The sequence below is a fragment of the Zootoca vivipara genome, chromosome 2, assembly GCF_965207765.1.
Source record: "Zootoca vivipara chromosome 2, rZooViv2.hap1.1, whole genome shotgun sequence".
NCBI classification, from domain to species: domain Eukaryota; kingdom Metazoa; phylum Chordata; class Lepidosauria; order Squamata; family Lacertidae; genus Zootoca; species Zootoca vivipara.
In genome coordinates this window covers 115,109,880-115,133,127 of record NC_142584.1, presented here as the reverse complement: position 1 = coordinate 115,133,127, position 23,248 = coordinate 115,109,880, and the positions used below count along the sequence as shown (strand labels likewise).

The 23,248-nt window shown below is 46.7% G+C and overlaps 1 protein-coding gene and 1 pseudogene across 1 annotated transcript; both read left to right on the top strand.

The window, feature by feature from the left end:
* The first annotated feature begins 14,426 nt into the window (after positions 1-14,426).
* Positions 14,427-15,212, top strand: LOC148687129 (uncharacterized; annotated as a pseudogene).
* A 539-nt stretch (positions 15,213-15,751) lies between these two features.
* On the top strand, positions 15,752-22,926 carry LOC148687128 (uncharacterized). Its single transcript, XM_088662506.1, has 4 exons — positions 15,752-15,769; positions 18,825-19,962; positions 21,158-22,091; positions 22,428-22,926. Exons 1-4 carry the CDS (start codon positions 15,752-15,754, stop codon positions 22,813-22,815), a joined length of 2,478 nt encoding a protein of 825 aa, XP_088518632.1. The 3' UTR covers positions 22,816-22,926.
* The last annotated feature ends 322 nt before the right edge of the window (positions 22,927-23,248 follow it).

Below are 23,248 nucleotides of genomic sequence, written 5' to 3'. Positions count from 1 at the left end.
AGGATTCTGGTACAGTCAAACCTTGGTGGTTGAACGCAATCTGTTCTGGGAGCCCATACAATTTCTGAAATGTTCAGCAACCGAGGCGCAGCTTCCGAGTGGTTGCAAGAGATGCTTGCACACAAGCAGAAGTTGTGCCAGACGTTGGGGTTCTGAAAAACGTTCAAAAACCAGGACACTTACTTCCGGGTTTTCGGTGTTTGGGAGCCAAAACATACGATAATGGAGGCATTTGAGAACCAAGGTTTGACTGTATTTGAAAGCATTACTGCTTCCGACCATTGAGGCAAAGCATAGCTATCATGAATACCGTAGTAGCCATCAACAGCTTTATCTGTCATAAATGGGTGCAATCCTCTTTTAAAGGTATTGTGTGACTGAGCACATGATCCTACCGGTTACTCTAGGCTTCCTATTTGGAGAGGGTGCCTAAGGCTTGTTCTCATGCTTCTTCTAGCCACTCTGGGTGTACAATGTGAAAATGATCATCTTTTTCCCACCCAAACTACACATTACATTGTAGGTTTCTTTGCTGGATATACAACCAGCCAATTGTGTGGAATGATGGATGTTGTGGTCCTACAAACATTGGAAGGGCCACAGGTCCCCCAGCCCCAGTATATATGTTTACGCATCCCTGATATGTGCTGTTATAGGCTTTGGGGAAGTCAGTCTGGATAAACCCCATGAGTTCCTTTCAGGTCTACGATCCTGTATTTGTGAGGTTAACATCTAGTAGAAGCTGCTGCCACTGCTGAACCAGTTGGACCAGTCTCTTTGTAAAGTAATGGACTAACCTGGCCAGTTAAGTACTGCCATCTACATGTCTAATGAGATGGCTGAATGATGCATCATCCTAAGATGGAGAACAATAGCCCTGGCAACAACAAATTCAAAACAAAACAAAACAAGAAATCCATAATAAATCAATGTGCACAGGGAAAATAGGATATCTATCTATCTATCTATCTATCTATCTATCTATCTATCTATCTACGGTATCTATCTATCTATCTATCATCTATCTATCTATCTATCTATCTATCATCTATCTATCTATCTATCTAATCTCTGCTGTCTGAGTTCTCTTTTAAGGTTAGGCTTCCTCACTCCAAGTTCTTGCTTTCTTGGGAACTACAATTCCCAGCAACCATTGCACTTCCCACATAAACGATCAACACCTGGAGCCATTTATCTGAGCAAACACTCAAGTGGGACAATGAAAGGACTTGAAATGAAGAAGGGAAGCCTGTGAATTCACCAATGCCTACCAGATGGGGTGAGCTGGAGCCTACCAAGAACTCAAGGTAAGACATGCTGAGATCTTCCTCTCTGTTTCCTCGTCGGCAGCATCCCTAAGGGGAGCTGGGTGAGTCAAAGGATGACAGCCCTTTGGAAGAATGAGAAAGTGAAAACAAGGCATTTCTCATTGTGGCAGCAGGAGGAATGTGGTTAGCAAGGAAGGGTGCAAAAGAGAGGTTAAGATGAGGTTAAGATGGGACGGGGTCCGGAAGGTACCTTTTGCCTTTTGAGTTTTGCATTTACTAAAAATTTCACTAAGGGGGAGCTTGTTTAAGGCAGAGCTGCAACCCAGAGTCCACAACAAAAAGGTAAAGGAGGACAGGGTGTGTATTAGGGCTTCTGCATATGGAGGTTGCTACATTTCCTAGAGCAGGGTTAGGCAACCTAAGGAACATGGGCCCAGTCACCTTCTCAATCCGTCCCACTGGCGGTCCGGGTATCAGCGTGTTTTTACATGACTGGAAACATTTCACACAGAGCTCACATCTTACAGTACATAAAAGAACTCACACACGGGAGAAACCTTTCAAATGTACAGTGTGCAAGAAAAGCTTTAATGTGAACTCAAGCCTTAGGAAAAAAAGGTGTTGTGCAGTGGAGACAGAGCAGAATTTCTCTTGGCAGCCCAATAAATGTGAGAGCTCTTCTGTTCATCTGGCTGAATTAACCATATTGGGGATAATTTAGGTGTTTGTTTAAGCTCTTGGAACCAAAGAGAAGAATTGACCCAATGAAGGAAGGGAAGTTTGAAAGACTTCAGAGGGTTCCCCGTTGGCAGTGTAAAATTGACACAGTAGCTGCTTTTGCTTTTTATATTTGTTTTTAGACTACCAATCCTGAATAATAAAGTCGTGTAAATATTACGCTTTGGACTCTTCTGTTTTCACTGGCTCTTCAGAACAAAAATGGATGTAGCTTTCCAATTTAGATTGCAGTTTCCTGCACACTCATCCCCCATTCACACCATGCAGTAAAAGCAATGTGATACCGCTTTAAACAGTCATGGCTTCCCCCAAGGAATTCTGGGAGGTAAAGGTTGTTAAGGGTTCTGAGGTGGGTTAGGGGAGACCTCCTATTCTCCTCACAGAGCCACAGCTTCCAGCGTTACCAGGGAAGAGGAACTGATGGCTAAACCACTTTGCCCTAGATGCTCCAAGAACCCTAAAAGATTGGTGAATTGCAGTAGCCAAGGTGGGTTTTATTCAGCAAAACTTGGTCTTCTGTATATAGGAAGACTTTATCAACCATAAATCAGTGGCCGCACCTGTAATTGAAATGTGACAGTCAGAATGTCAAAGCTTCCTCATAGTTTTATTTTCCTTTAAGAAATAGCTTAACCTGTTGAAATTCTGCCTGCTACACAGCTGTTAAAATCACAAGGATCAGAATAAGTGCACTCAAAGGAAGGGAGAAGCAGCTTTTGACGACTCTGGGGATTCCTATTGCCTGCTATCTAAGCCAGTCACAAATCACTCACAGCTCTGAATTCAGTCATTGGCTGAAAGGCTGGTGCCTAAAAATAAGGAAGGAAGGCACCAGGACTGGCATCCCCAGACTTTGGCCCTCCAGATGTTTGGACTACAATTCCCATCATCCCTGACCACTGGTCCTCTTAGCTAGAGATCATGGGAGTTGTAGGCCAAAACATCTAGAGGGCCGCAGTTTGGGGATGCCTGCACCAGGAGAACCTCCCTGGGAAGAGCATTCCAGGAGCAAGGAGGCACCTCAGGAAAGCCCTGTTCTACGGTTGCCAGGCTCCGGGCCTCTCATGTCAGAGGCACATGGAGGAGGAGAATTCTTTTACTTAAAAAAAGCACAAAAGTTGATGTTATTATGTTGACAATATATGAAACCAAACCACAATTTAAAAACAAAACAAGAAAGCTATAAATCTGGCATCCCCAAACTTCGGCCCTCCAGATGTTTTCGACTACAATTCCCATCATCCCTGACCACTGGTCCTCTTAGCTAGAGATCATGGGAGTTGTAGGCGAAAACATCTGGAGGGCCGCAGTTTGGGGATGCCTGCTATAAATCAAAGTGCAAGAGGGGAAAAGAGTGCATTTCTGTCTTTCTCTCTGCTGTTTAATTTCTCTTTTCAGATCACGCTTCCTCCCTGCCAAAGTGTTTTTTTTGTGAACTCCAGTTCCCAGCAGCCTTTGCACTTCCCACATAAACGATCAACACCAGGACCCATTTAGCTGAGCAAACACGCAAGTGGGACATTGAAGGGGCTTGAGATGAAGAAGGAAAGTCTGTGAATTCACCACTGCCTGTCTGAAAGGGTGAGCTGGAGCCTACCAAGAACTCAAGATAAGACATTCTGAGTGTTATGTATTGGTTTAATTTGTGTACATGAGTTTCTCTGCTAGTCCTGTAACTACCTTTCCCGCTCCAGGGCAATTCAAATGGGTGCGGTGACAGTTGCTATTGGTTAACTGTAAGCACAATTTGGATCCTCACTCTGATAGGTTCCCGCCAAAATCTAAATGTATCCTTTCCCCAACCCCTGCTCCTGAGAGTATAAAAGGAGCTCACCCTTTCCCTCCAGTCAGTCAAGATTCCTACTGCAATAAAGAAGACTGTTCTTGTTATACTTGACCCCTAGCAGTTCCTTGCTAGTATGCTGAATCACTATTCTGAGCTGACTTCACGAAGAGCTGAAATCACACTCACGCCATAACACTGAGATTGGGTAGAAAATTCTGAACTGGGGGTCCCTGTTTTCCCCCTCTTTCTTCACCTTTGTGGTATTTGAAATGCAGGCTTGATTTCACAAGCGGCTGCATTTCTGAGTGTTGACCTTCCTTAGCCCTACGGGGACCTGAGTTAGTCAAAGGAGGAAGAGGGAAAGAGAGGGAATTCTTCCCATGGATGTGTAAACTGGGTTGGGGTCGGGAGGGTAGCCTCTTGCCCCTTGCATTTTGCATTAATTAAATATTTCACAGTGTTGAAAAGTCCATGTAGGAGCATGATTGCTTAAGGGAGAGTCCTTGAGGAGTTGCTACCCAGAGTCACTAACAGAAAGGAGTAGAGGGACAGGATGTGTTTTAGGGCTTCTGCAGGTGAAGGGTGTTACATTTCTGGAGCAACTGAGTCTTAGGGGGAAGGAATGTAGATGAGTACTGGGCGGGGATCATGAAGGAAAGGTGAACATGCATGTGTGTAGATCCTGTGCAATGTCCAGAGTATTTATATTCCAAAGCTTTGCTTTCATAAACATGACTGAGAAGAACATATATCTACAATGTCACGTTTATTCACCTTTTAGAAAGCACAGATTTATTTCTCCCTATTAACATTTAGGGATCTTTCTCTGTCTGTTTCACTTTAGACAGAGCACACTGACACAACACTGCCCTTGGCAGCATCCCTAAGGGGAGCTGGGTGAGTCAAAGGATGACAGCCCTTTGGAAGAATGAGAAGGTGAAAACAAGGGATTTCTCATTGTGCAGGAGGAGGAATGTGGGTAGCAAGGAAGGGTGCAAGAGAGAGATTTCATCCCCTGGGGGTTAAGATGGGGTGGAGTCCGGAAGATAGCCTCTTGCCTTTTGTGTTTTGCGTTAATTAAATATTTCACTAAGGGCAGAGCTGCAAGCCAGAGTCCACAACAGAAGGAAAAAGAGGGACAGGGTGTGTATTAGGTGGAGGTTGCTACATTTCCAGGAGCAAAGATCAAGAGTCTTAGGGGGAAGGAACGCAGCTCAATGGTAGTGTCTGCATTGCATTGCAGAAGGTGGCAAATTCAATCCCCAGTATCTCCATGTAGGGCTTGGGAGAGGCTTCCCATATGAAACCCTGGAGAGTTGCTGCCTGTCAGTGTAGACAGTACTGAGCTAAGTGGCCAAAGTTACTGTTCTTTTGTGTACTCAAGGATCATGAAGGAAAAGATTCATTTCTGAGCTATTTTCTTAAAACAGTAAGACAGAGAGTGTCTAGTGTGCATATGGGGAACACAATGTATCCTCTGAAGGCTGAGCTGAACAGGATACTTCTTATGCTTCTAATTCTCTGTATCTCCTGTTTCTCAAGATGCCTTATTTCAAACCAGGGCTGGCCCTACGTGCAGGCTGGATGGCACAGGGCACCACAGCGCCGGCCCGCCAGTAGGTCGCCGTGAGCTGCGCCCACCCGCTGGCCGGCCAGTCCGCCGCGCAGCTGTGCCCACGGCAACCGCGCTGCACCTGCCTGCCTGCCTGCCACGCAGCAGCGCCTGTGGCAGCCGCGCTGTGCGCGGCATCCACCCGCCCATCGTGCTAGGAAACGGGGCAGGAGGGCACCGGAAGGATCCGCCGCACCACGGCGCCAGGGGCGCTTAAGACGGCCCTGTTTCAAACAATCTACTTTCCTAAACAGGCAGCCAGTAGACAAAGTAGACGATGCCCATGCCTAACGAAGAAGGTTGCAAGGAGCCCAGTTGGACCACAGCCAGGATGATGATGTTTGATACTTCTAGGGAGGCAGACCTGTGTATTGTTTATGGGTAACCCATCAGGCCAAAACCCATCATCCATAAGAGAACTGAGGGTCAGCAGAAAGCCCACCCAGTCGAGGAGGAGGATGTACCCCTTCTTTGTGGAGGAAGTTGCAGGTCCCCCTGGGAAATCACAGTGCAAATTGGGGGATGAAGGCCCAGTGGAATAGGAAGAGGGTGCTTGGTGTGTGGGCCACCTTGAGTATCATTACTGAGGGTGGTTACAAAATGGCAGCTCCGGGGATGCTCCCTGGCGGGGGGCAGGGAGCCGTGCTGCTTTGCTCTTGTCCTTCCCCCCCCCTTCCCCTTTTGTTTGGAAAGCTCAAGAGAGGCTTGGGGGCTCCCCCCCCCAAGCAGCCCGGGAGTGCAGGGCAATGGCATGCCACATGCACCCTACTCCCAAGCCTCCGCCGAGCTGTCAAAACTACAGGACAAGCTTTCTGGCAGGCAGAGCTGTTTGAGAGTGGAAAGAACTCCCTTGACAGGATGTGGTCTTCCTTGGTCTTAAACAGAGGCTGGATGGCCATCGGTCAGGGATGGTCTCGTTGAGATTCCTGCACTCGTTGAGATTCAGCATGCAGCCCCCTGGATCCCTGAGGCAGCCCTGGATGTTCGGAGGCTGGCACTGCCTACCTGAGCTGGATACTGGTGTTCCCGCCCGCGCAGTTAGCCGTCCAATCCAGCTCGGGGAGACGTGCCGGGGGGGGGGGGAATTGGCCAGGTAGGAGGAGGTCTCATTCTCGGGAAGTAGCCAACAGATTCGGAGCTTTCCCACCCTCCACTCCCAAAATTAATGCTTGCTTTACAGGTTATTTTCCTCCACAGGCGTATACGCACGCAGGTGCTGCTACAACAAGGCTGCTGTTGAAGGGCCAGAAAGAAATTTCCATGCATTGGCAGGTTTCGCCTATCCTGTAGCAATTCGTCACAACTTTGGCGGATGCAGGCCTTGGGCGGAATCCTTTAGTCATCTACATAAATGGGATGGGGGGCGGTGACCCCCCCACCCCCCATCGCGGCGGCGATAACAGGGTTCCCATAAATGGGGTTTAGGGGGGAGGCATTGACCATACGCCCAGAGGCCGTCATTGCCCTCCCCTTCCAGCGGCGGCAATTGAGGAGGGCGGGCTATCTGCTTGAACATATGTTCTCCAGAGCTAGCCCAACCCCCACACATGCTGGATAACCCTGAAACTACCCCAGATTCCCGGCTGGGGGCTGGGAAGGATATACGCCCAATGCCTGAGCCAAGGTATCCCTTGCATCTGAATTCTTAATAAAGTTGTGGCCAATTTTAATCCCATAGAACGTTGTCTTGTGTCATCATTCTGCTGGGGCTGCCTGGGGTTTTGGGGGGGACTCTGTACTGCATTGTTTAGTGTGGCGCGCATGCACACTGTCAACACGCATACAAGACAGCACGGGAGAGGCAAATGCTTCTGTTTCTCCATTCTTCTTCTGTCACTGGTACTTCTTTTTCAATGCATGTTCTATTTGGCACTCGCTTTTATACGTATTAATGTAGTTGCTATATTCACAAATAAATTTTGTAGGTTTTTACCCATTTTGCTTCTCTTTTTTTTATTACTCTTGCTCCCTGTCGAGGTTGCAGTTTTAAACATACTGTAGCAACATTTATTAAATTGTTTATTAAAGAGCTTTTCTCATTGCACATGGCTGTAGAACCTCTGGCCTGTGGGCCAATCTGTCTTCCCCAAGCCATGCCTTCTTATTTTTAATGCTCCTATGTGGAAAATATAGGAAAATAAATTTTAGATATAAATTTTAAATGGTTTTTTAATGTTCATATGTGGACAATATATAAAAATTAATTTTAAATTTTAAAAAGACAACAGGAAGGCTATAAATCAAAATGCAAGAGGAGAGAGAGGGAATATTTCTCTCTCAGCTGCCTTGTTGTTGGTCTTGGCTCAGTTTTGCTCCCTGTGAACTTCATTTCCCAGCAGCCTTTGCAAATCCCTCAGAAACAATCAGCAGCTGGCCCCATTTACCTGAGCATGTGCACAGCTGGGGGAGAATAAATCTGGGATGCAAGAGGCAAGCCATAAATTCAGCACCACCTATCTAGAGCTCAAGAGAAAACAACATGGGATCCTGTAGAACAAGCTTAACACAGAGTTCCCATTTCTGCTCTGCTTCCTGGGCGCTGACACCCTAGTTTGTAATCTTCTACCCCCAGAGTGAGGGCCGCATTGGGCTGGATAGTAGACCCATTTTCCTTTCTACTTTCCTGGGTGAGTTAAAGGGATTCTTTCATTTCTTCAGCGGAGAATGGAAGCTAAATCCGGGAGATGCCTAGTGGTGGGAGTGGAATTTGGTGAGGAAAGTGTTGTTGCAACAGGCAACAGACTTTGGTTGAAACCCACAATGTTAAGAAGAAAACGTTTCATGTTGGTGGCACGCCTTTTAGACAGGCATCATTTATCTTACACAGTAATTCAATTTTTCTAGCAAACTGCAGGTTAAACTAGCCCCTTTCCAGCCCCAGGAGGAGCATGGGGAGAATTTACGCAATATACCTACACATACTTCAGCCAACACACTATTGTGCGGCAACACACAGTTTAGAAAGCTCTGAGTTAATGTATCTGGGAGCAGGAGGCGGAAGGAGGAACTTTCCCAAGTTTAGTTTCAGTTTCCCTTCTTGCTTGCTTGCTTGCTCATCTTCCGTAAAGGAGCTTTTGCATTCAACGTTTCCTTATTTAGAGGTGTCCTTGAAGCAGGACTACACTGCTGGGGAGCTGGACCTCAAAGTCCCTGCCAGGAAGCAGCAGCATCCTTAGGAGTAGGGGTACTTTGCCGGTGTAAAAAAAAATGACCACATTTATGCCATACTTTTAAAGATACCTCTTTAAAGAGTCCTGGCTTCCTCCAAGCATTCATTTCATTCATTCATTTTACTAACGTATGTACCGCTTGGTACAGCAATATATTGAAGCAGTTCACACAATGTACAATGATCCCATCACAAGCCAAAAGCGAGCACAGTGTGTCAAAATACAGTAAGAACCAATCAATCAAAACATTAAGACTGGAATAATGCCTGTGGCCTGTTACAATGCTTCTTTAGAAAAAGGCATAGGGCCCATCAGGGGCGTCGCGAGCCTTCTGGCTGCCTGGGGCGGCAAGCCAAGGCACCCCCTCGGGGGGCGGGGCATCCGTCATGACGCACGCGTCGCGCAACACCCTACAGAGGGCAGCGGCACCCTGAACAGACTGTGCAAGTGCCGAATCTAGCGTGTGCGTACTCAGCACAACCCCGTGCTGAGTGTGCACGCGCTAGATTCAGCGCCTGCGCAGTCTGTTTGGGGTGCTGATGGCATGAGGCCGCTCCACGGTGTTTCGCAAGCTCTTGGCGGCCCGTAAAGGGGTGCTGTGCAAGAGTGGCACCCCCGTAAGGGCTGCCGAGCGCGTGCGGAACACTGTGGAGCCACCACCTCGCCTTGGGGCATCTGATGGCGGCCCCGAGTGACACCCTTTCCAGGGTGAGTGGTGCCCCCTCCAGGGTGGACCGCCCCCCGCTTTCTCCGCCCCTGGGGCCCATATTTAAACCCATAACTGCAGTTGATCTTAACTACTGCTCATTCTTTGCAAACTGTAATAATAATAATAATAATAATAATAATAATAATAATAATAATAATAATAATAATAATAATAATAATAATAAATTTATTTATACCCCGCCCATCTGGCTGGGTTTCCCCAGCCACTCTGGGCGGCTTCCAACAGAAAAATAAAATAAAATAATCTACTAAAAATTAAAAGCCTCCCTAAATAGGGCTGCCTTCAGATGTATTTTAAAAATTTGGTAACTGTTTTTGTCTTTGACATCAGATGGGAAGCCATTCCACAGGGCGGGCGCCACCACTGAGAAGGCCCTCTGCTTGGTCCCTTGCAACTTGGCTTCTCGCAATGAGGGAACCGCCAGAAGGCCCTCGGTACTGGATCTCAGTGTTCGGGCAGAATGATGGGGGTGGAGACGCTCCTTCAGTTATACTGCACCAAGGACATTTAGGGCTTTAAAGGTCAGCACCAACACTTTGAATTGTGCTTGGAAACGTACTGGGAGCCAGTGTAGATCTCTCAGGACCGGTGTTATGTGGTCTCAGCGGCCGCTCCCAGTCACCAGTCTAGCTGTCGCCTTCTGAATTAGTTGTAGTTTCTGGGTCACCTTCAAAGGCAGCCCCACGTAGAGCGCATTGCAGTAGTCCAAGCGGGAGATAACTAGAGCATGCACCACTCTGGCGAGACAGTCCACAGGCAGGTAGGGTCTCAACCTGCGTACCAGATGGAGCTGATAGACAGCTATCCTGGATACAGAATTTACCTGCGCCTCCATGGACAGCTGTGAGTCCAGAATGACTCCCAGGCTGCGCACCTGGTCCTTCAGGGGCACAGTTACCCCATTCAGGACCAGGGAGTCCTCCACACCTGCCCGCCTCCTCTCCCCCCACAAACAGTACTTCTGTCTTTTCAGGATTCAACCTCAATCTGTTAGCCGCCATCCATCCTCCAACCGCCTCCAGGCACTCACACAGGACCTTTACTGCCTTCACTGGTTTGACAGAGAGGTAGAGCTGGGTATCATCCGCATACTGATGAACACCCAGCCCAAACCCCCTGATGATTTCTCCCAGTGGCTGCATGTAGATGTTAAAAAGCATGGGGGAGAGGGCAGAACCCTGAGGCACCCCACAGGTGAGAGCCCAGGGGTTTGAACATTCATCCCCCACCACCACTTTCTGAACACGGCCCAGGAGGAAGGGGTGGAACCACTGTATGACAGTGTCCCCAGCTCCCAACCCCTCTAGATGGTCCAGAAGGATGTTATGGTATAGAAAAGAATGCATGCACAAAAAATGGGGATCATAGTGCAGTGTTTGGAGGAAATCTGCTTAAGGCAGGCATCCCCAAACTCGGCCCTCCAGATGTTTTTGGGACTACAATTCCCATCATCCCTTACCACTGGTCCTGTTAGTTAGGGATGGTGGGAGTTGTAGTTCCAAAACATCTGGAGGGCCGAGTTTGGGGGTGCCTGGCTTAACGTGAGGCCCTTCCTCATAGCTCTCTGGGTGTGGGAATATCCCTAATATCTTGGGTGTCTCCGGTTCATATCCCACATTCTCTTACAGAGTTGGGAGACCTGTATCTGTGACCCATGGAGGACCAATTCCATGTGAAACCTGACTGGGATCAACTCCTGGATGACATTGACGAAGTGATACACTCTGCTCAGGTGAAATAATCAAGAACTAAAGGCCAATAGCCCATCTAGTCCAGCATCCTGTTCACCCAGTGGCCAAACAGATGCCTTTGGGGAAACATGCAAGCGCAAGAGCTCTCTCCTCTTCTGTGGTCTCCCAAAACTTGTATTCAGATGCATTACCTCCTCTGACTGGTGAAACAGAACAGAGCTGTCATGGCTAGTAACTGTTAGAATCATAGAATCATAGAGTTGGAAGAGACCACAAGGGCCATCCAGTCCAACACCCTGCCAAGCAGGAAACACCATCAAAGCATTCTTGACATATGGCTGTCAAGCCTCTGCTTAAAGACCTCCAAAGAAGGAGACTCCACCACACTTCTTGGCAGCAAATTCCACTGCCAAACAGCTCTTACTGTCAGGAAGTTCTTCCTAATGGTTAGGTGGAATCTTCTTTCTTGTAGTTTGAATCCATTGCTCCGTGTCCGCTTCTCTGGAGCAGCAGAAATCAACCTTTCTCCCCCCTCTATATGACATCCTTTTATATATTTGAACATGGCTATCATATCACCCCTTAACCTTCTCTTCTCCAGGCTAAACATACCCAGCTCCCTAAGCCGTTCCTCATAAGGCATCGTTTCCAGGCCTTTGACCATTTTGGTTGCCCTCCTCTGGACACGTTCCAGCTTGTCAGTATCCTTGACAGCCTTCACTTCCATGAATAGGTCCAATCATATTTTAAAGGGATCTAAATTGGTGGGCGTTTATAGTAGGGTTGGTTGTGGGGTCAAGGGTTGAGCTCCGCGGCAGACCCACCCACTTACTATCGATTAATAGTGCGGTGGACTCACCCCGTTAACTGCCCCCCATTAAATATAGTGCACACTCTTCACTATACGCCAGTTGCACAAATTTCTACAATTAACCACAGTTCGTCCTGTGGGGATCTTGTGTGAGGGAAAACATAGTAGATTAGGGTCTCAGGCAGGACTTGCTCAAACACCCATGAAAAGTTGTATTAAACTAAAAGAAGTTTGTGAAATAAAGCGGGTCAGGAAATGCATTCTTTCAGGTAAAAGTTAACTTTTACAAAGATGCCACAGGCTTAAACATAATGCTATAGGCACCACTCTTCTTAAACTTGGGTTGCTAAAAATCAGTTGATACACTTCAGTTAGATGTTTAGGTTCTAGAATAGGTGTTAAAATGCTATGTTCAGTTTCTGCTTCTTAGTTATGGCAGATGGTTCAGTTAAATACATTTAATACAGCACAGCTTCCTTTGCAGATTAATACTTTGGTCCATGAGTGAGGGGCACTTTTCTTCAGTTACATTCTCTTTTAATCATCTCATTCCTGAGGTATTCCAAATGGAATAATAGGCCCAGGGGATTCCCTCACCCCTTGTGACTGGTTTGGGAGTCTTCTTTACCTAGAAGAACTCTCGAGACCCATGGAGTCTGTATTCCCACAGTTTCTCCCTCTCCTGGCTCAGTCTCAGCCCTTCCAGAACATTCCTGTCTGTATACATTTCCCGGACCCTCAACACTTTCTCCCTATATGTAAAGCTGTGAGGCTCTGCTCTCTTGCTAACATCCTCAGTGTGGGTGTTCAACTCAAATATGAACCAGTTCTCCATCAAATCTTATCCTGAACCCTATCCCTCAACCTGAACCCGCTCTAACACCTCCAATCAAATCCTGTCCATCTTCTCAAACCCAGCCCTATCTAACTCTCTCCCTCAGAAATGGCTCCTTTTATTTTCCTTCCAAAAGTGCTGCTCCTCCCCCCTTGGTGTCTAGTTGACTCTGTAGCCAATCAGAGAAAGGCTCCAGCCCTCTGGTGGAATTTCTTGGGAACTCCACCACCAGACTCTAGTCTGGCTCTGCTGGCCATCACAAGCCCTGTCCCTCTTGTGGTTGAGAAGGCCATGTGCAGGCCACAGTAGACTAGATAGGGTTGCCTCTTCCATATTGTTTTATCTAGCCATCAACAAGGGATTCCACATGTCTTCAGGGTCTGAAGGTCCTGGAGAGCACTGGGGGTGCCCGCCTCAAAATAGCTACTATGGCGGATTGGAGAAGCAAGACCCTTTGGGGGGCGTTAATGCTGTGAGCCCCTCCATCGGAGGCTCAGGTTGCATAGATGTGTAAATAAACCATTTGTTATCAAGATACCACAGTCTAAGCTGTCCCTCATTCTGAGGAAACTGAGCCCTCGGTAAGCACATGGAAACCCTGGGAATACCACACCACTTGGAGACTGGGTGTGTGTGCAATAAATGGGTACACCTTAAATGTGTGGTGTGAACAAACACAGCCCTAATTTCCCACTTGCAGAGTGTGAGTGAAAAAGTTGGTGTGGACTGTTGCTCCAGCCTGAACAAAAGGTTCCTATTGAAAGGATTTGTTTCTGCTGTTTCAGTTGATACTGGAGGAGAAGGAAAAGGAGACAGCAAATCTCCCCGATGCAGGCCAGGCTCCACCTTTAGTTGAGCAGAGGCAGCTGCAGAAGGAGAACGAGGAGGGCAGAATTTTAGGCAAGTTCCGTCTTCCCCTACCCCTTTGCCCTTCCCCCTACCTGCCTAAAGCCCCACCCTTTATATTTCACCTCCTTGCATACCCCCCCCCCCCGCAGTTCACCTGGGTCAGCCAGCTGTTCCTCATGCTGCAGTTGGCATGGCCACCTACTGGCCACAACAGCAGAGCATAACAATACCTTACATTCTTATGTACAGTATCTAGGAAGGCAAGATAATCAGGAATTGTGCCAATGCATTCACAATACCTGGTTATCTTTCATAAAAAATTAAAACCCTGTCCTGGGTTAGACAAGGACTTGTATCCTAATTGTTCCCCCAGAGCAGGCAAACCAGAAAACACACCAAGCTTCAGCAGTATGTTGTTGTTTAGTCGTGTCCGACTCTTTGTGACCCCATGGACCAAAGCACGCCAGACACTCATGTTTGTAGCTTTGAGAACACTGTCCAACCATCTTGCCCTCTGTTGTCCCCTTCTCCTTGTGCCCTCAATCTTTCCCAACATCAGGGTCTTTACCAGGGAGTCTTCACTCCTCATGAGGTGGCCAAAGTATTGGAACCTCAGCTTCAGGACCTGTCCTTCCAGTGCGCACTCAGGGCTGATTTCCTGGTTTAATTCCAGTAAACTAATTATTAAGCCATTAATATTCCCTTCGTTCTCTTAATCTCCTGCTTTAGAGGAAAGGAAAGATCTGCTGGTCAAGGTGTCTTTCACCAGCATATTCTAACAGACATACCGGTAGGGGAAATGAATAACTCCCACTATGGGAATGAAATGACACATTTAGTGGAGAGCCAACTGAAGCTTTCCTTCTCCTTTGGGGTCCCATCAACACTTTCTCCTTTTATTTCAGCAGAAGATATGCAGGTAACTGAGAAAGAAGGAGAACATTGTGCGATGTTGTCAACAGGGTCTGAGCACAAAGAGATGAACAAGAATGTGATGCAGGGAACTCAAGTGGAAGAGAGACCCTATCAATGTAGCCAATGTGAAAAAAGCTTCAAACACAAGAGGAACCTTTATCAGCACCAAAGAGTTCACACAGGAGAGGCCCCCTATATATGTCAGTGGTGTGGCAAAAGCTTTAAGAGGAGCTCGTCCCTTATTGAGCATGAAGGAAATCACACGGGAGAGAATCCCTATAAATGTGAGGTGTGTGACAAATGCTTCAGTTACAAGTCAAAACTTGCCACACACCAAGTAACCCACACTAAAGAGAAGCCTTATAAATGTTCAGAATGCGGGCAGAGCTTCAGCCAAAAGTGCAACTTGAAAGTACACCAGAGAACCCACACAGGGGAGAGGCCATACGAATGCTCCGAATGTGGCAAGACGTACGTTACTGGATCCAACCTTAGGGTGCATCAAAGAATCCACACGAAAGAGAAGCCTTATGAATGATCTGAATGCGGGCAAAGGTTTCGTCACAAAAGCCACTTGACAATACACCAGAGAACCCACACAGGTGAGAGGCCATACGAATGCTCACAGTGTGGCAAGAGGTTCATTACTCAATCCAAACTTACTGTACATCAAAGAATCCACACCAAAGAGAAGCCTTATAAATGCTCAGAATGTGAACAGGGCTTCCAGTTCAGCACAGAGCTCAGCGCACACCAGAGAACCCATGAAGTGGAGAAAACATACTAATGCTCAAACTGCCTCAAGGACTTTACTTCTCCGTTTGATCTCATTAAACATAACAGAATGCACATTGAAGAAGGACCTTACAAATGCTCAGAATGCAAAGAGAGCTTCAGGTGCAGCACTTCCCTTATGGAACATCAGAGAATGCATAGAGGAGAGGAGCCAGATTTTGGACTGAGCCATGCTTCTGAACCAAGTCTTGTTGAACATAATGTAACCCACCCTGAAAAGAAACTTTTTGTATGTTCCAAGTGTTCCAGAACATTTGGGTGCAGCGGAAGCCTTGGGATACATCAACTGAAGCATAAACAGGAGACATCGTAGAGCTTCTCCGGCTGCAGCAAGACCCTTTTTAAAATATCCAATTAATCAGCACAAGACAATTCCCACCAAATAGCCCATAAGTGTGGGCAAAGCTTTTATGATAGTGCACTAATTTCACGTCAGTTTAATCGGCACAAGACAGCACGGGAGAGGAAGAGAAACGTTGCAAATGCTTCTGTTTCTCCATTCTTCTACTTCAGTCTATTACTCCAATCACTGGTCACTTCTTTTTAAATGCATGTTTTATTTGGGACTTGCTTCTATAAGTATTTTAAAGTGTTTTCTGTATTCCTCAATAAATTTTGTAGGTTTTTTATTCCTTTTGCTTCTCTTTTTATTACTCTTGCCCCCTGTCAAGGTTGCAGTTTTAAACATACTGCTGTAGCGTTTATTAAATGGTTTGTTTGGGGTTTTTGGTACGGCTTTTCTCATCGCACATGCCTGCAGAACCTCTGGTTTGTGGGCCAATCCGTATTCTCCAAGCCATGGCTGCCCAACCGTTAACTAGCAACTGGTGGGCAGGAAGAAAGCGTTTAGTTAATTCATAGGTGGCTCATGGGAGGTAGCTCAAAATCACCAGCACAGGAATGAAACTAAGAGAAGGGACACTGCAGCCCTAGCAATGCTCACTGTTGGTGCATGACACATGCCATGCGCCTTGGAGTCGGCATGCAGCAAAAACATGGCACAGGTATATAAATGCATCAGGAACACAACCCTATGTTCCTCGTTGCAGAACTCGCAAGGACCCCAAATGCACACACACACTCCCTCAGAGAGATGCCAAAGGACTGTCTATGGAAAGTTCCCTGTGAGAGACATACAGCTAAAGGGGCAGCGCAGACATAAGAGCCGTCTGGATCAGGTCAATGGCCCATCTAGTCCAGCATCCTCTTTACACAGGGGCCACCCTGATGTCCCTGGGGAAACCTTCAAGCAGGACCTCAGCCCAAGAGGATTCTGGTACAGTCAAACCTCGGTTGCGGAACGCAATCCGTTCTGGGAGCCCATACAATTTCCGAAATGTTCAGCAACCCAAGGCACAGCTTCCGAGTGGTTGCAAGAGATGCTTGCACACAAGCAAAAGTCATGCCAGACATTGGGGTTCTGAAAAACGTTCAAAAACCAGAACACTTACTTCCGGGTTTTCGGTGTTTGGGAGCCGAAACATACGATAACGGAGGCATTTGAGAACCAAGGTTTGACTGTATTTGAAAGCATTACTGCTTCCGACCATTGAGGCAGAGCATAGCTATCATGAATAGTAGCCATCATAGAATCATAGAGTTGGAAGAGACCACAAGGGCCATCCAGTCCAATCCCCTGCCAAGCATCAATAGCTTTATCTGTCATAAATGGGTGCAATCCTCTTTGAAAGCCATTGTGTGACTAAGCACATGATCCTACCAGTTACTCTAGGCTTCCTATTTGGAGAGTATGCCTAAGGCTTGTTCTCATATTTCTTCCAGCCACTCTGGGTGTACAATGTGAAAATGCTCATCATCTATTTCCCACCCAAACTACACATTACATTTTAGGTTTCTTTGCTGGATATACAACCAGCCAATTGTGTGGAATGATGGATGTTGTGGTCCTACAAACATTGGAAGGGCCACAGGTCCCCCAACCCCAGTATATATGTTTAAGCATCCCTGATATGTGCTGTTATAGGCTTTTGGGAAGTCAGTCTGGATAAACCCCATGAGTGCCTTTCAGGTCTACGATCCTGTATTTGTGAGGTTAACATCTAGTAGAAGCTGCTGCCACTGCTGAACCAGTTGGAATAGTCTCTTTGTAAGGTAATGGACTAAGCTGGCCAGTTGAGTACTGCCATCTACATGTCTAATGAGATGGCTGAATGATGCATCATCCAAAGATGGAGAACAATTGCCCTGGCAACAACAAATTCAAATCAAAACAAAACAAGAAATCCATAATAAATCAATGTGCACAGGGAAAATAGGATATCTATCAATCTATTTATCTATCTATCTATCTTCTATCTATATCTCTCCTGTCTGAGTTCTCTTTTAAGGTCAGGCTTCCTCACTCCAAGTTCTTGCTTTCTTGGGAACTACAATTCCCAGCAACCATTGCACTTCCCACATAAACGATCAACACCTGGACCCATTTATCTGAGCAAACACTCAAGTGGGACAGTGAAAGGACTTGAAATGAAGAAGGGAAGCCTGTGAATTCACCAATGTCTACCAGACGGGGTGAGCTGCAGCCTACCAAGAACTCAAGGTAAGACATGCTGAGATCTTCCTCTCTGTTTCCTCGTCGGCAGTATCCCTAAGGGGAGCTGGGTGAGTCAAAGGATGACAGCCCTTTGGAAGAATGAGAAAGTGAAAACAAGGCATTTCTCATTGTGGCAGCAGGAGGAATGTGGTTAGCAAGGAAGGGTGCAAAGGAGAGAGGTTAAGATGAGGTTAAGATGGGACGGGGTCAGGAAGGTACCTTTTGCCTTTTGAGTTTTGCATTTTTTAAATATTTCACTAAGGGGGAGCTTGTTTAAGGCAGAGCTGCAACCCAGAGTCCACAACAAAAAGGTAAAGAAGGACAGGGTGTGTATTAGGGCTTCTACAGGTGGAGGTTGCTACATTTCCTAGAGCAGGGTTAGGTAACCTAAGGAACATGAGCCAGATGCGGTCCAGTCACATTCTCAATCCGGCCCATGGACGGTCCGGGAATCAGTGTGTTTTTACATGACTGGAATGTGTCCTTTTATATAAAATGCATCTCTGGGTTATTTGTGGGGCCTGCCTGGTGTTTTTACATGAGTAGAAGGTGTGCTTTGACTTAAAATGCATCTCTGGGTTATTTGTGGGGCATGGGAATTCGTTCATTTTTAATATATCTATATCTAGTCCGGCCCCCTCCACAAACTCTGAGGGACAGTGGTCCGGCCCACGGCTGACAAAGGTGGCTGACCCCTGTCCTAGAGCAAAGATCAAAAGAGTCTTAAAGGGAAGGAAGGCAGCTCAGTGGTAGAGTGCCTGCCTTGCATTGCAGAAGGTGGCAAGTTCAATCCCCAGTATCTCCACGTAGGGCCTGGGAGAGGCTTCCCATATGAAACCCTGGAGAGCTGCTGCCAGTCAGTGTAGACACCACTGAGCTAAGTGGCCAACATTAGTATTCCCTTGTGTACATGAGGGTCATGAAGGAAAAGAATCATTTGTCAGCCGTTTTCCTAAAATAGTAAGATGGAGAGTGTGCATGTGGGGATAACTCCTGTACTGTACTTCTAATTCTCTGTATTTCCTGTTTCTCAAGATGCCTTGTTTAATATAATCTACTTTCCCAAACAGGCAAAGAGAAAGTGGCCGCCAGTAGATAAAGCAAAAGACGCCCGTGCCTACGAAGAAGGTTGTCAGGAGCCCAGTTGGACCACAGCCAGGATGATGATGTTTGATACTTCTAAGGAGCCAGACCTGTGCATTGTCTATGGGGAACCCATCAGGCCAAAGCCCATCATCCATAAGAGAACGGAGGGTCAGCAGAAAGCCCATCCAGTCGAGGAGGAGGGGGATATATTCCTTTTTCATGGAGGAAGTTGCCGAGCCTCCTGGGAAATCGCAGTGCAGACAACTCCTGGTGCTGCTAAGGAACAGGATGTGTGCATTGTGGGTGAGGAAAACATCTGGCAGTTCCCAAAAACCAGCGAGAGAAAGACGTGTTTGCAGAAAATCAGCTCAGAGGAGGGTCCAGTTCATAGCAATGGAGACTACAGTGTCCCAAATATACCTCCAGCCCAGACAATTGTTGATGCCACAGCCAGGATGATGATGTTTGATACTTCTAAGGAGCCAGACCTGTGCATTGTCTATGGGGAACCCATCAGGCCAAAGGCCATCATTCATAAGAGAACTGAGGGTCAGCAGAAAGCCCACCCAGTCGAGGAGGAGGAGGATGTACCCCTTCTTAGTAGAGGAAGTGGCAGATCCCCCTGGGAAATCACAGTACAGACAATTCCTGGTGCTGCTAAGGAGCAGGATGTGTGCATTGTTGGTGAGGAAAACATCTGGCACCACCCCAACATCTGTGAGAGAAAGGCATGTTTGCAAGAGACCCACCCAGTGGAGAGTCCCGTTCACAGCAAACTGGACTCCAGTGTCCCTCATGAATCTCCAGCCCAGACTGTTGTTGATGCTCCTAAGGGGCAAGACATCTGCATTGTGGATGAGCAAGGTGTCCTACAAAAGCACACCATCCACTTCAGAACTGGTTATCCTGAGGAAACACACCCAGGGCAGGATATACCGGTAATTAAGCCTATTCCTGGTGAAGGAGTTTGGAAAGGCCCCAATGAATCCACTTTCCAGCCCGCTCTTGATGCCACCAAGGAACAAGACTCCTGTTTTGGGTATGAGGAAATGGATCGTCAGAAATCCATTTTTCAAGGAAGAGCCCCCAGTGAAGCCACAGCTCAGAGAGGCATGGATGCTGGTAAGTAATGGGACTCCCAGGTGATGCATATTGAGGAGGCAAGTCCCAGGCAGAATTCCTTCTGAGCTCCAGGTCTTAATGACAAGAACACAGGGCTATTTTGGAGGTCATTCCATGCTACACCAACCTAGAGTAGACCCACTAAAAGTAATGGACTGTCATAGAACCCACTCTATGTAGGTTCTGTTTGCTGGAGAAACAGTAGGACTGTTTGCTGGGAAAACTGTACTGCTCTTGACATGTATGTATATACAGTGGACACTTGGGTTGCGAACATGATCCGTGCGGGAGGCACGTTCACAATCCGCAGCGCTGCGTCTGTGCACGGTCTGGTCATGATTCGGTGCTTCTGTGCATGCGCAAAGTGCGATTTGTATGGTCTCCTCTTGAGCATTAGAAAAGTTTCAATGCATCAGGAATTAGAAATCTTGATCTAACCTCATGATGGTCAAACAATATAGCTAAGCTTCCTAAAGTCAGCTCTCAAGAATAGGATCTCTACAGGTAGGAACTTGCTGGTGAATCTGACGCCATGGCAAGACCAGACTCAGGATATTGAGCAGAGTGGAAAGAAAGGTCATGCATGATGGCAAATCATTGCCCACTTAGACAGCAATGGCCCAAAAGTATATCTGTAAGGGTGACTCCCTACAGGGGGCCAGCCCCCATCATCCTGGCATCCACCTCATCAAGTACAGAGAGCACCAGTTCTGAAGCAGGCGGAGGAAGAGACTCGGAGGGGGACAAAAATCAGAGTGAGGAACAATGGGAAAGCTCGGGGGTGGAGAAATGCAGACAGGGGCTCGGGGATGTTGGAGAGCCAGGGCACCGACAGCTCAGGGAGGAAACTGAAAGGGCATCGTTCCTTCCGGCGCAAGAAGTAAGGAGAGCGCCGAGACGCAGGTCAAGGGGGAGGTGTTTTGGGGTGCCCCGACTACTTTGCTGGCGTAGGGACAGACATACGCCATTGCCGGATTCTGATTCAAGATGATTGGTCATGTTTTAAGCTGTCTCTACTCTGTAAATAATTAGCCCAATAAACGTCTTTGAAGACAAATTGGACTCAAGCGGAGTTACTCTAGAGTAGCCACGATGACCCTCTGACAATATCAAAAAGACAAAAACATATTAGATTGAATGTCTCAGTTTCCATCTCTCTTTGACATCCATGATTTCCTTCTCTCTTATCCAGCAGGTGTTGCACAGTGGAGACAAAACAGAAGGAAATATTCGGAAAAAGCACAGGATGAGATTGTGGAGCAGAACATCCTGAGTCAGAATGGACCAAGGAGGGGAAAGGGAAGCCACACAGAATGGAAGACAGATGAATCCGTCTTTCCTCAAAGTGGCTTCTTCACTAAGCAAGGAGACCAGCCAGAAAACCAAGATTCCTTCAGAACGTCCACAGAAGAGAAAACAGTTGAAAGGGCAGAGTCTGGAGGTATAAGCAGTGGGAGCAGAAACAATGGAAACAGCCCCACGTGCCCTAGAGAGGTGAAGCGATTTACTTGTTTGGAGTGTGGAAGGAGCTTCAGGAATCAGACGCAGTTTGCTGCCCATCAGAGGATTCACACAGGACAGAAATCGCATAAATGTGCAGACTGTGGAAAGAGCTTCTGCAAGAAATCGAACCTTACAGTACATAAAAGAACCCACACAGGGGAGAAGCCTTTCAAATGTACCGTATGCAAGAAAAGCTTCACTAACAGCTCAAACTTTACTAAACATCAAAGAACTCACACAAGGGAGAAACCCTACGAATGCCCTGTGTGTAGAAAAAGCTTCACTGACAGCTCAAGCCTTACAATACATAAAAGAACCCACACAGGGGAGAAACCCTACGAATGCCCTGTGTGTAGAAAAAGCTTCATTGACAGCTCAAGTCTTAGGATACATAAAAGAACTCACACAGGGGAGAAACCTTTCAAATGTTCAGAGTGTGATAAATGTTTCGCACAAAGCTCACACCTTATAGTACATAAAAGAACTCACACAGGGGATAAACCTTTCAAATGTTCAGTCTGTAATAAATGTTTTGCTCAGAGCTCACACCTTACTAGACACCAAAGGATTCACAAAGGGGAGAGAACCCATGAATGCTCAGTGTGTGGTAAGTGCTTCAGTCAGAAGTCAAACCTTACTGAACATCTAAAGCTTCACATGCGGAAGACCGCTTTTAAGTCATCACTGGGTAGAAAAATCTTTACTAAGAGCTCAAATCTTCCTAGCCAACAAATGATTCTCAAAAAGAAGTATAAATGTTCAGCTTGCAGGAAAAGCTATACTAAGTGGTCATACCTTACCAAACATAAAAGAATAGCACACAAAGCAGAGGAAACTTATAAATGCTCAGGGTGTAGAAAATGTTTCAGTAGCAAGTCAGTCCTTACTAGACATAAGAGAATCATACACAGATGGAACAAAGTCTATGCATGTTCCAAGTGCAGTCAATGTTTCCATTCAAGGAGACTTCTTATTGCACATCAAGGAACCCACACAGCACAGAAACCTTTTCAATGCTCAGAGTGTAGAAAAGGCTTCAGTCAAGAGGCAAATCTCCTTAAACATCAAAGAACTCACACAGGAGAGAAACCCTACAAATGCCCTGTGTGTAGAAAAAGCTTCAGTGAGAACGCAGGTCTTTCCAGACATACAAGGTCTTGCCATACAGGGGAGAAACTGTACAAGTGTGAAGAATGTGGAAAGAGCTTCACCCGTAAATCAGACCACAAGAGGCATCAAAAGCACCACACAAGGGAGACGCCCAACCAGGGTTCAAATCTCAGTCAGAGTTTAGATGATGAATCGAGACCTCATGAAGGTGAGAATGCACCACGTATGGAAACCATGTAACTTCTTCAACTATGCTAAGAAGGTCGCATCCACACAATACTTTTAAACCACCACCCCCAAGGAATCATGGGAACTTCAGTTCTTAAGGGAGCTGGCATTTGTAGGTCTATGAAGTACAAACTACTTTTCCCAGCATTCTTTAGATGAAGCCATGACAACAATTATAAATGTATGGTGTGGATGTGACCTCAGTCTCGGCATCCATCTTTATGGTATCACAGGAGCCACCCAGAGGCTACATCCCCCAAACCTTCCAATACCACACATAATCCATGCTTTGAGTGGGTTCTTGGATCTTTTTAGTGACGAGAACTCATTGCCTCAGGTTTTGTTGCCCATTTGTGGTGTGGATTCCAGGTGACATTATATATATATTAATCCACACCAAAGAGACGCCTTTTAAATGCTCAGAATGTGAGCAGGGCTTCCAGTT

Bases quoted from the DNA above. Each gene is read 5' to 3' on its own strand.
- LOC148687128 (XM_088662506.1), top strand. The intron at 19,963-21,157 runs GTAAGTAATGGG...CTTATCCAGCAG, and splicing joins TCAGAGAGGCATGGATGCTG to GTGTTGCACAGTGGAGACAA. The intron at 22,092-22,427 runs GTCAAACCTTAC...TTTCCATTCAAG, and splicing joins GGTAAGTGCTTCAGTCAGAA to GAGACTTCTTATTGCACATC.